Source organism: Phocoena phocoena, chromosome 3 (genome assembly GCF_963924675.1).
Source record: "Phocoena phocoena chromosome 3, mPhoPho1.1, whole genome shotgun sequence".
NCBI classification, from domain to species: Eukaryota; Metazoa; Chordata; class Mammalia; order Artiodactyla; family Phocoenidae; genus Phocoena; species Phocoena phocoena.
Window position 1 is genome coordinate 171,935,707 of NC_089221.1, and position 11,929 is coordinate 171,947,635.

At 61.5% G+C, this 11,929-nt stretch overlaps 2 protein-coding genes across 2 annotated transcripts in view; one reads left to right on the forward strand and one right to left on the reverse strand.

Annotated features, from left to right (window-relative positions):
* Positions 1-4,278: 4,278 nt before the first annotated feature.
* PLEKHJ1 (pleckstrin homology domain containing J1) lies at positions 4,279-6,294 on the forward strand. The gene is made up of 6 exons (XM_065875266.1): positions 4,279-4,653; positions 4,735-4,802; positions 4,928-4,994; positions 5,898-5,988; positions 6,065-6,128; positions 6,229-6,294. Exons 1-6 carry the CDS (start codon positions 4,560-4,562, stop codon positions 6,292-6,294), a joined length of 450 nt encoding a protein of 149 aa, XP_065731338.1. The 5' UTR covers positions 4,279-4,559.
* Positions 6,295-11,284: 4,990 nt separating this feature from the next.
* DOT1L (DOT1 like histone lysine methyltransferase) overlaps positions 11,285-11,929 on the reverse strand; it is a 53,161-nt gene continuing 52,516 nt past the window's right edge. Inside the window, exon 28 of the mRNA XM_065874543.1 lies at positions 11,285-11,865. Within this exon, the coding sequence (XP_065730615.1) occupies positions 11,285-11,865 (581 nt within the window). The remainder of the gene's footprint in view (positions 11,866-11,929) is intronic.

The window sequence follows — 11,929 nt, forward strand, 5'->3', positions numbered from 1 at the left end:
ACAGGGATGGGGCCCAGGAGTGACTATGACCCCTGCCAAAGATGGTCCCATCTCATCTCAAGGGTTCCTGGACGTGTCACCTCACGGGGCAGAGGAGACTTTGCAGGTGGGGTTAAGTTAAGGCCCCTGAGAAGGGGAGGACCCTGGATTCCACAAGGGGCCTAGCGTCATCCCAGGGTCCTTATAAGAGGGAGGCGGGAGGGTCAGAGGCAGAGAGAGACGGGAGATGCTGTACTGCTGGCTGTGAGGATGGAGGAGGGGCCGGGAGCCAGGGAGGCGGCGCCTCTAGAAGCTGGAAAAGGCGGAACCGATGCTGCCCTGGAGGCTCCGGAAGAAATAAAGCTCAGTGAGACTCACAATGAACTCCTGACCTCCAGAGCTGCATCGTGAACTTAGGTCGTTGAAGCCACTGAGTCGGTGGTGGTTTGCTGCACTGACCACAGGAAACTAACAGTCCAGGCACCAGCCAGCTGTGCCATCGACCGGCAGTGGGACTCGATGAGTTTACAAAAACCTCACATATGGTGAGGCTGCAGAATCCCAGGACTAGACTTTTTATTGCACGCCAAGTCCACCCAGAGCCGCCAACCGGTAAACGCCAAACACTACCAGAGCCAAGAGTTCCAGTCAGTTTGGGGGGAGCCCAGTTTCTCCTCAAGCAGCCAGAACAAGCTCTTGTCCTAGCCGGGAGTACGCGCCACAGGTGTCGTGAGAGCACCTGTGGAAAGGATCCGACTGGCTCAGGAAACCCAAACGCAAGCAAGTACTTAATCACTCACCACGTTACCGTGAGTGCCAGTAGCTATCAGAGACTGAGATGAGGCCAAAGAGAAAAGGGGGCAGGTCCATCAAAACCCATCTGCTAGGGCTTCTCTGGTGGCGCAGTGGTTAAGAATCTGCCGGCCAATGCGGGGGACATGGGTTCGAGCCCTGGTCTGGGAAGTTCCCACATGCCGCGGAGCAACTAAGCCTGTGCGCCACAACTACTGAGCCTGCGTTCTAGAGCCCGCGAGCCACAACTACTGAAGCCCGCGTACCCAGAGCCCCTGCTCCACAACAGGAGAAGCCACTGCAATGAGAAGCCCACGCACCGCAACGAAGAGTAGCCCCCGCTCACCGCAACTAGAGAAAGCCCGCGCAGCAACGAAGACCTGATGCAGCCAAAAAAAAAAGACAACAAAAAACCTACCCACTAAGCAGGCAACACCCCTTCCCCTGGTCTGTGTCCAGCAGGCAGGAGACCTAGCTGGTGCTCCCAGCCCAGGGGAGATCAGGAGTCTTTTCTGGGAAGAGAGCACCAGAGACAGTATTCTCAAACACTGACGGTTGGGGGCCCCCCACACTCCCCAAACCCCAGCACTCTGCCAGGCCCACTGAGCTCGCTAGATGAGAAGCACTACTCTCCATGCAGACTGGTAACTTAACATAAACAGACGCAAGGAAACGTGTGTATCAGACAAAAAAGAAACCTGGTGGAAACATCAATAGAAGATGTTAACGTCCTCCCGGATGACAGGAGACGTTACCACATCGTGAAACTAGAACAGGTGCCAAAGGTGAGCACGGTGAATTAAAACCAGACGAACCCTGAGACTTCCCTGGTGGTCCAGCGGGTAAGACTCCACGCTCCCAATGCAGGGGGCCGGGGTTCCATCCCTGGTCGGGGAACTAGATCCCACATGCTGCAACTAAGAGTCCGCATGCCACAACTAAGACCCGGTGCAGCCTAAATAAATAAACAAATAAAGTTAAAAAAAAAAATAAACCTTTAAAAGTAAATACGTGATGAACCTGACAAAACAATGAATACGAGTGCTTGAATGTAAGAGTCAAAGGCGGCTTTCATAACGAAGAACGGGAAAATGAACAACAATAACAAAAACAGCAAAATAATAAAGAGGCAAAACAAGAACCTAGAAATCACAAACTGAAAACAGAACGAAACGCGGACACACCACTCTATGTAAAATAGATAACCAGGGCTTCCCTGGTGGCACAGTGGTTGAGAGTCCGCCTGCCCATGCAGGGGACACGGGTTCGTGCCCCGCTCCGGGAGGATCCCACATGCCGCGGAGCAGCTAAGCCCGTGCGCCACAACTACTGAGCCTGCGCTCTAACAGCCCGCGAGCCACAACTACTGAGCCCGTGAGCCACAACTACTGAAGCCTGCGCACCTAGAGCCCGTGCTCCTCAACAAGAGAAGCTGCCACGACAAGAAGCCCGCGCACCGCAAGAGTAGCCCCTGCTCGCCACAACTAGAGAAAGCCCGTGCGCAGCAACAAAGACCCGACACAGCCAAAAATAAATAAATAAATAAAATAAATATATTCAAAAAAAAGATAATCAATACGGACCTCCTGCATAACACAGGGAACTGTGCTCAATGCTCTGCAATGACCTATGTGCGAAAAGAACCTGAAAAAGAGCGAACACATGTATGTGTATAAATCACTTTACTGTACGCCTGAAACTAACACGATGTCGTAAATCAACTACAGACCCACATAAAATAACAATTAAAAAGAACAAACGGGGAGAATGTCATCAAAGGAATAACCTATGAAATAAAAGAAAATACCCCAGGACTGAAAGAACCTAATTTTCAGACAAAACCAAAAAAAAACACTCTCAAACGAAGAGACCATGAAATTTCACAGCACTAATGAAAACCTAAAGTTTCTACTCGACAGAAAGAAAATCAGAAACAAGAGGTCGGAAACCAGAACGGGACGAGGCCCTTCAGGACAGCAGGGAACTCCTAAGACGGGCAATGCTTTCACAGTTCCCACCGGGGGCTTTTGATCTGGAACTTTACACCCACGCTTCTGCCTGTGAGGGTAAATAAAGCCGTTTTCAGCTAACCGAGAGCTCAATATAAAAAAATGAGTCGAGGGCTTCCCTGGTGGCGCAGTGGTTGCGAGTCCGCCTGCCGATGCAGGGGACGCGGGTTCGTGCCCCGGCCCGGGAAGATCCCACATGCCGCGGAGCGGCTGGGCCCGTGAGCCATGGCTGCTGAGCCTGCGCGTCCGCTCCGCAACGGGAGAGGCCACAACAGTGAAAGGCCCGCGTACCGCAAAAAAAAAAAAAAAAAGAGTCGACTTCTTCAAAAGCAACCTGATGAGCTCTGATGGAAGAAAGAAGAAAGAAAGGGGAGTAGATGAAAACAAGCCAGCCCAGGGGAGCCCGGACAGCAGGTTCTAGGACAGCTACTCAGCTGAAAGGTGGGGCTCCAGTCCCGACCGGAGCAGGAGGATGACAGCTTTGAGAGGGAAGTTTCCACGGGGGAAAGGAAAAAAGACATCCATTTGTTTCAACCTGTGGGAAAATACAACCGCTAGGCGTGTGAGGTGAAAACGCTTTGAGTACAAAGGTTTAACAACAAGCAAAGAAAATCAGGCGAATAAGAAAGGTGAAGAAGTTAATGAGCTTTGGGAGGCAGGAGGAAGAATGGTATAAGAAACCTAGACTGACAGGCGGGGAAGTCACTTAACCTCGGGGCTTCGCTTGCGAAACGGGCCCAGCTAACGGGCTCTGGTGGCCTCGGGCGCGGTGCCGGGCGCTCCGCCTCCGGACCTTCCTTTCCACTCGGTGGGCCTGGAACTGGGGCCGCCGTCACCCCTATCCAGGTGAGTCCCGGACCACAGAGCCAGCAAGCCAACGGACGAGTCCTCGGGCGCAGGGAAGGCGCCCCGGACCACGGGAGCCGCCACCCGACCCAATGGGCCTTTGCAGCCGGAGCTCCTAGCGGGCGGGGGTGTGGGGGTCGGGCCTGCCCAGCGCCGGGCGCGGGCGGGGAGCCGGCGCCCGCCCCCAGCCCGCGCCCCTGCCGAGGCGCCCCTCGCCCACTCCCTTCCAGGGAGCCCCTCGCGGTCGCCGCCCTAGCCCCCCGCGGCTCTTAACTCTCACCCGCGGCCGCACCGCCGTCGCCTGTTCGTCCACCACCTCTGCCGCCGCGCCGACTTCGTTCTGCACATGCGCGCCGCGGGCTAAGGAAGCACTTCCAAGGGCAAGCGGGGCGGGGTCTTCCGTGTGCGCATGCCCGGCCCGCCCAGCGGCGCGGGCTAGACGCTTCGGAGGCTGGAGGACAGCGGGCAGTAGAAGCGCAGGCCGGAAACCGAAGCGCGCGTGCGCACTGGCTCTCACTGTCATGGTCGGCCAAACTCGCGCGGAGCCAGTTCTCGCGGGATAGCGAGTTGCTGCTCGTCTCCCACTCCCATCCGCCTGTTTTCTTGAGTACTGGGCGCTATAGGTCGTGGGGGTGCTTTATCGTTTCCACCCCGGGTCCACCTTGTTGCCTGGTTACATGACAACCGTCCATCTCGCCTACTGCTCTGTGCGCTCCACGAGGGCTCTACTCGGCCCCGGCGGCCCCCGGGACGCTTCTGCCACTCGCCGGTGTAGGACAGGCTGAGCGGCCCGGGAGCGCGCAGGCGTGGTAGCTCCGGCCGCGCTTCCGGGACGACGCCGTGGGACTCTTTTAGCGCCGGCAGCGGCGCGAGTGAGGACGGCGGCCCGGAGGGCGCGGCCCAGCGCTCCGCGTTCTGGGTCCCAGCGGCGCCATGCGCTATAACGAGAAGGAGCTGCAGGCGCTGTCCCGGCAGCCGGCCGAGATGGCAGCTGAGCTGGGCATGCGGGGCCCCAAGAAGGGCAGCGGTGAGCGGCCGGGCGGCAGGGTGGCCGGGGGGCGGGGGTGGGCAGCCGCGGAACCCGCGCGAGCCCGCCTTGTTCCCGCAGTGGTGAAACGGCGGCTGGTGAAGCTGGTGGTCAACTTCCTCTTCTACTTCCGGACGGACGAGGCGGAGGTAAGGCGGCGGGGAGGGCGGGGGCGGGGTTTGGGGTTGGGGTCGGGGTCGGGGTCCGGAGTTGGGGGGGGGCGGGGCGGGGGCAGGTTCCCGGTGCCCGCCCCCATGCTCCTGTCTGCCCCTAGCCCGTCGGAGCCCTGCTGCTGGAGCACTGCAGAGTCGCTCAGGAAGAGCCCAGCGGCTTCTCCATCAGTGAGTGCGGCCTGGGGCGAGGCTACTTGACCCCCTTCCGCCCCGCTCCACCCCGGCGCGGCCCCGCCTGAGTCCCCAGAAGCTGAGTCCAGTGTCCCGGGCAGCCCCACTCGCGCTGGCTCCTCTGGGTGGGGGCCCAGGCCGAGCGCATTACCCCAGAGACCGCCCTTGTCTTGTTGGGGAGCGCTGCCCTCTGGGGTGGATGCCTCGCTGTAATTGTTTCATTTCTCCTGGGATCAGGGCCCTGTGCTGGGGGACTGGGAGGATTCTCCTGGGTCGTCTTGAGAGGGTGGGGTCTGCAGGTGAAGACGGAGCTACTAACTAGTCTTCTGGGGAGGCTGCAAGAGTGCCACAGACTAGGGGGCTTAAACAGCAGAAATTTATTTCTCCCGGTCCTGGGGGGCAAGAAGTGTGACATCAAGAGTGTTGGCATGGCTGGTTCCTTCTGAAGGAGAATCTGCCCCCATGATCTCTCTCCCGGCTTCTGGGGGGTCGCTGGCGACCGTTTTCACTCCACCTCTGCCTTCCTTTTCATGGGATCTTCTCCCTTGTGTGGTCGTGTCCAGGTTTCACTTTTCTTAAGAACACCAGTCCTGTTGGATTAGAGGCTCACCCTAGTGCAGCGTGACTTCAGCTCAACTGCTTGTAACTGCTTAGACCTGCAGTGCTTCCACATCCGGATAGATTCATAGTCCTGGGAAATGTCTCATGTTTTTTAAGACTCGAACATACATCTTTTGGGGGACACAGTTCAACCGACGCCCAGCTGGTGGGAAGCAGTGGGCCCAGGCGGGCTGGGGCTGGAAAGGGGACAGTCGCGGACAATGGCAAGAGGAAGTTGAGGGCTGGGTGTGGGGGGAGGTGGGAGCGAGCGGGGACAGATGGGGGCTACTCCTTCCGCAGGCTTTCTAGAGGACCCAGAGAGAAAGTATCACTTTGAGTGTTGCAGTGAGGAGCAGTGTCAGGAGTGGATGGCTGCTCTGCGTCGAGCCAGGTGGGGTGCGGCCGCCTTGAGGGCCTGGGGCGGGGGCGGGGCAGGCCCTGTGGACTCACACCAGCCTCCTCCCTAGTTACGAGTTCATGCGGAGGAGCCTCATCTTCTACCGGAATGAGATCCAGAAGATGACTGGCAAGGTGCGCGTGGGTGCAGGGGTGGGAGTTGGGGGTCTTCTGGGCCTAGGCTCATGCTGTCCCCTCCCCCCGCCCCCGCCCCCGCCATCATCCACCCACACAGGATCCCTTGGAGCAGTTCGGCATATCCGAGGAGGCCAGGTTCCAGCTGAGCGGCCTGAAGGCATGAGTCTGGGTGTGGGGCTCCTCAGCTTTCTTGCTGGGGGCTGGATGAACCCTCCCTGGGTCCCCAGTTTCTCGGCCAAGCCTGGATTTGTCGTGGGAGGTGTCTTGGTTTACAGATTTTAAAAGCCCCAGGACCCGCAGGGGCTGCCTTTTTGAAGAAACCACCCAGCAAGCCCCTTCTGGATGCTCTGGGACCCACTGGACTGGTTTGGCACCTCAGTGCCACATGCTGCTGCCAGGGGACAGGTGTCCCCTCCCAGGAGCTGTGCCCAGCCCCCTGGGTGCGTCCATCCAGGCCTGGCAGGTGCCTGAGGCTGGTGCAACTCTCCTGCCCCGTGCAGGCTGAATGTACAACATTAGGTGATGCTGTGAAGGGCGTGGGCCCATGCTGGGGCTGCTGTGAATTCTCCTGCTGAAGGGGCAGGCCCCGGCCGGACGCCTCTGGGCAGAGCTGGAAGGTGCGCCTTTCGGGTGGCCAGTTTTGCTGTTCAAATAAAGGTACCTCTTTTTCACACGGGACGGCGGTGCAGTGAATGCAGAGGGACCCCTGTCCTCCGCAGGCTGCCGGTCCCGCAGAGTCACAGCGGGGTCCTGAGGGAAGTGAAGCCCTGCCCAGGTTCAAGGTTTAAGTGCCCAGTAGGAACAGAGGAGAGGAGGCCTAGAACCCAGAGCCAGGAAAGGTAGGGAGGCTGGGGCCCAGCCCACAGGGCCTCTGGGGCTCACAGGCCTCCCTCCGAGTGCAGGCGGGACTTCGGGAAGGGTTTTGTTGGTGTTGTGAAAAGTACCCAAGCAGTCGGTTTCAGTTAGTCAAGGAGGAGGCCCACCCTGAGTGGGCCTGACCTAGTCAGGTGTTGGCCCTGAAGGAGGGGCTGGGCCTCCCTGAGGTGGGGCTCACTGTCTGCTGTGGTCACAGGGCCTGCCTCCCGGAGCAGGTGGGGCTTCTGCTGGGAGTGACCGTCCTCCCCAACTGGGGATGGCTGTCACGGCCCGGGACCCTCTTTGCGCTCCAGGACCTTGCCGTGTCACGGTTGGGAAGAAACACTGCCACCAGACCAGGTTCAAGTGAAAACAGGTATTTTATTACAGCGTCTAGAGGTGGAAACGCAGTGCAGTGGGGTTCCCTTGGGAAGAGGGGGTGGAGCCAGCGCCCCAACTGAAACATAGGCTACCAGAACAAGAAAGCAAAGCCCGTCTCCGTTACAAACCAAGGCAGGGATGCGTGAGCCAGCGTGGATGGATGTGTAAATGAGAACAAACAGTCCTAACTGTAGACGGGCCGGCTGGCAGGATAAATAAGGGCAGTCGGGGGGGGGGGGGGTGGTGGTGGTGGTGGTGGTTCTTAAATAGGTCACGATTCATAGCTGAACAGAGAACGCATCCCCTGACTGGAGGCTGTCCTAGTTGTTAGGTTTTCCTGAGCAAAGCGACAGCAGCCGTCAGACCTGGAGCACCCGCGTCGGCAGCAGCGGTGGGGCTCCCACAGGGCCGCTCCCCACGCACGCCAGCCGGCGCCCTACTCCCGTGGCGGGCGTCAGCGGCGGCGCTCAGGCTGGGACCGGAGGGTGGGTGTGGAGAGGCCGAGCTGGGCCCCGCTGTGGGGCAGGCCCTGCGCGGGTCGTCCGTCCCCTGGTGCTTGCGCGTGCGTGCAGAGGACAGACGCGGCGCGGTGGTCCTCCCGAAGTGACTGCAGTGTTTGTGTACAGTGTCCTTTGTTCAGATGGGGGCTCCGCTGGCAGCGCCGTAGCTTTCTCGGGAGCCCTGTGTTCCTGACACGGGGAGGGGAGCCTCTTGGAGAGGCCGGGGGCCGGGGGTCAGGACAGCACCGTCGTGCACTGGGAGCACCGACCTGGGGGGAAGGGGGGCAGGGCGGGCGGTCACAGGAGGAAGGCTCCGTCTCTAGCCTGATTGCTGCCCCACACAGTGTAGAGGTGGCTGCAGGCAGCGCACTGGCCCGCTCTGACCCTTGTGGCCTGCGTCCCGGGGGTCAGGAAGCGGGGCCGGGCCTCGGCCACCACACTGACCCCACTCAAGGGCAGGCGGAGGACCCGTGGCGTCCACCTCTGAAGGGTATGTGGAGTCGGCCAGGCCGGGGAAGGCTCACGTTAGGCCACCACACAGAGGCCCACCCTCCCGTGCTCCTTGACGGGTGCCGCCTGGGTGGCAAACACCTGAGGATGGGGCTCCGACTGCCCATGCTCAGCCCTCGCTGGGGCGCCCACCTTTGGCCGACGTTGGCCCTTTCGGGGGACCGAGAGCTTCTCGGGAGGCACACAGACAACATTGCCCCACCCAGGGACCCAGGACTGGTCACAGGTGCTGTGCTCGAGGGACCGAGAACCCTACCGGGCACCTCGGAGCCTCAGGGAGCAGCCCTCCTGCCCGGCCACCCCCAGCGCATCCCTTCTCAAGCACCACCGTGGCCGCTCGGGTGGAGCAGGTGTCACCCCAGCAGGGTGGGCAGGAGGGCCCTGGGCCAGTGCCGCTGTGCCCTTGAACAGGCGGGAGGGTTTCCCCTCACTTTCCTTTCTTCCTTTTCTCTTTAGTTTACTGTGTATTCGTCATACAGTCTAAAAATAAATGAAGTCCGTCTATGAAATTTATAAATTTTCATCACCTCTCTATAAAATACTGTCACCTGTCAGCGTGACTCCCTTGTAGACAAAGCAGGCACCCACAACTAACCCGCCTGCGTCCCCGGCCACCACAGGAGCCGACCCTGCGGGGGCGGGGGGTGGGGGTGGGCTGCGGCGTGAGCCCCGGGCGAGCGGAGACGTACAAAGTAAATGCACCTGTCACACGAGTGAGTCAGCCAGGCAGGCAGCAGAGTCGGGTACCAGACCCTCCTCACAAGCACCACTGAGAAGGGGTCCCCTCCTCGAGGCTCCGCCACCGCAGCCTTGCCGCGCAGGACTGCCGTTCCGATGCCAAAGGCGCCATCCCGAGGGCTGAGCCGAGGCCGTTCACAGTGATGGCGGGGCGGGGCGGGCCTCCACCGGAGACGCCGCCTTTGGTATGGGAAGAGCGGCGGGAATGAACACGCCAGGCGCTAGGGCCTGGCGTTGGCGTGGTCAACCTCGAGAGTCAGCACCAAGAGCACGTGGAGGCGCGAGCCTGGCGACGAGATAGCACCGGGCCGGCTGCCAGCGTCTCCGCGGTGGGCCGGTCCTTCGGCGATGTCTTTACATATATTCTCTCATATAATATAGTATCTACATCTCTCGATAGGTTGCCTTCACGACTTCGGTGGAATAAAATAAGTCAAAATTGTTTATACTTTTTAAAAAACGATAAATACTTTATCTAAGACTATCGACAGTACAGGCTGGAGCCAGGCCCCAGCGCGCCGTCTCCGCAGCTCTGCGCGGCGCTGATTCACAGTAGAGCCTGTCCTCTGGCCTCCATCCGTCCTCGCCGTCCTGCGGGGGGCCCCGCGCCGCCAGCCCGCCCCATCCTTGCATAGTCTCGCGGTTGAGGTAGAAATTCTAGTTACCTGCGGACACAGCGCGGGAGGAAAGGCAGCATAGCGTTAGCCTCGCGCCCAGACGAGCCCGTCGCACCCCCAGGCCAGGGCGCCAGAGCCACCTACGGACGGACGGACGGACGACAGACGGCAGATGAGGTGGTGGCAGCACCCTGAGCCACGCCTCTGGGCCCTGTCAGAGGCAGGAAGTCCTGTCCCCAGGCCCTTCCAGTGCGTGTGGGGCCCTGGCTGGGTCCTGGCCTCCCCTCCTCCCCAGGAGACCCTCCCCGGTCCCCACGCCGGGCAGCGCTCCAGGACAAGCCTGCATGCCCCAGGAGTGAGGCCGGCGCGGCCAGGACAGCAGGCAGGCAGCGTCCACTGTGGGCCTGGTCCCCGACCTCCCAGTGCACGTCTGCCCTCTCCAAGCTCCTCTGATGGCGCGAGGCCACTGCAGGCTGAGCCGCCCTACCTTCTGGGCTTTTCCAACAACCGAGGCACAGCCCATCCCCAGGCCTCGGGTAGGGCTGTCCACTGACCTGCACCCTGACCAAGAGGCCGTCAGACTCCAGCGGCCTCCCATCTGTTTCCACTTAAAAACACGACAAACAGCCAAGGACGGCAGGCAGGACCCCCGCTCCAGTCCTCGCCCCAGGGGTATGTGGACATGGCACCAGCAGTGGCCAGGCCAGCTGCACCGGGGCCCAGGACCCTCCCTGGAGGCCTCGCAGACACCTGCCCCCTCCAGCTCCCGAAAACGGGCCCTTCCTACGCTTGTCTCTGCTGACCCCCACACGGACGGTCTGAAAGGCAGGCCGTGCGCCTCGGAGGCCGGAGGAGCTGGACCTCGGCCACAACTACAGAGCCCCGCCACCGGCCCGGCGTTCCTGCCTGTGGGGCTGGCGCCACACTCACCCTGCTGCCCATCGGCCCCTACAGGCAGGCCCTCTAGCTAAGGAGCCCAACAAACGCGACCGCCACGTCCTGAAGGCCTGCCGTGTACCCGGGGCCTTAAACGCGTTGAGCTCTCCCCAAACCCTCATAAGGCGCGTTTATGGAAACGGGCTGAGAGGCCCAAGAGCGCACACAAGGCAAAGCTGGGATCCTGAGCTGACCCCATGACCCCACGCCGGGGCTGCCCAGGTCCCGGGCTGCTGCAGACGCCAAGCCTAGGGCGGCGGCAAGCTCGAGCTAAGCTCCACCCGGCCAGGACGCCAGCCGACTGACTGACTGACTCCTCCTGGCCCCCTCCCTGGGCGACCTGGGGGGAGGGTCCACCGGCACTGGCGGAGTGGGCGGGGCCAGCCACACCCTCCCTCTCTCTGCTCTCGCCGCCCGGGTTCCCTTGCCTCCCTGGCTCTTCGCCTTCGCGCCTCCCGGCCGCAGGAGAGCAACCTTGGCCCCCGGGCCCCTCCACGGAGCCCCGCGGGCCCGCCTGCTCTCTGCAAAGGAAGGTCAGTTCAGGTTCTCGTATGGGCCGCCTGGTCGAGCTCTAGCCTTACCTTACAGAATACGAACTGCTAGCTAAGCAAGGTCTTTATCGCGGCTTAACCCCCGCAAGGCGCGCGGCATACGGAGGTGGCATGCCAAGGGAAACCCACACGGCGGGCGGCCCCGTGGAGCTGGCCTGCGGGATCACGGGCGCGGCCTGGGCCAGGGCCAGCCCGGGCAGGGGCGGGTGGTGCACCGTGAAGGAGGGGCGGGACACCTTGTGCGGAAGTGAGGCGAGCTTGATGGACAGAGAGGCGTTAGCAGGCGGCACAGAGGCAGCAGAGGAGGCAGGTAAGAAAGCTTGGTTAGCTGGGAGGGACGCGAGGTTCTGCAGGAGCACGGGCTCAGAGTTAGCCGGGAGCAGCGCGGGGGGCGGAGGCAAGGCGGCGTTAGGAGGGGGCGGGGCGTGGAGGGCGGGCGGCCCCGGAGGGGGCCGGCCCAGGTGCGGAGGGGGCGGGGGCGGCCTCGGCTCCGCAGGGGGCGGGGCCTGAAAGGAAGAGGCCGGGGTGCTGGCCACCGCCTGCAGCGGGGTTAGGCTCAGCGTGGCGCTGCGACATGCAGCCCCACTGCCGAAACTGGCTCCAAACGGATGAGCGGAGGCGGGAGGCACCGCGTGGTTAAAGGCACCTGCAAACAGGAGAGAAAAACCCAGCTTCAACAGGCGGGCATCGCCAGCCAAGCCAAGGAAGGC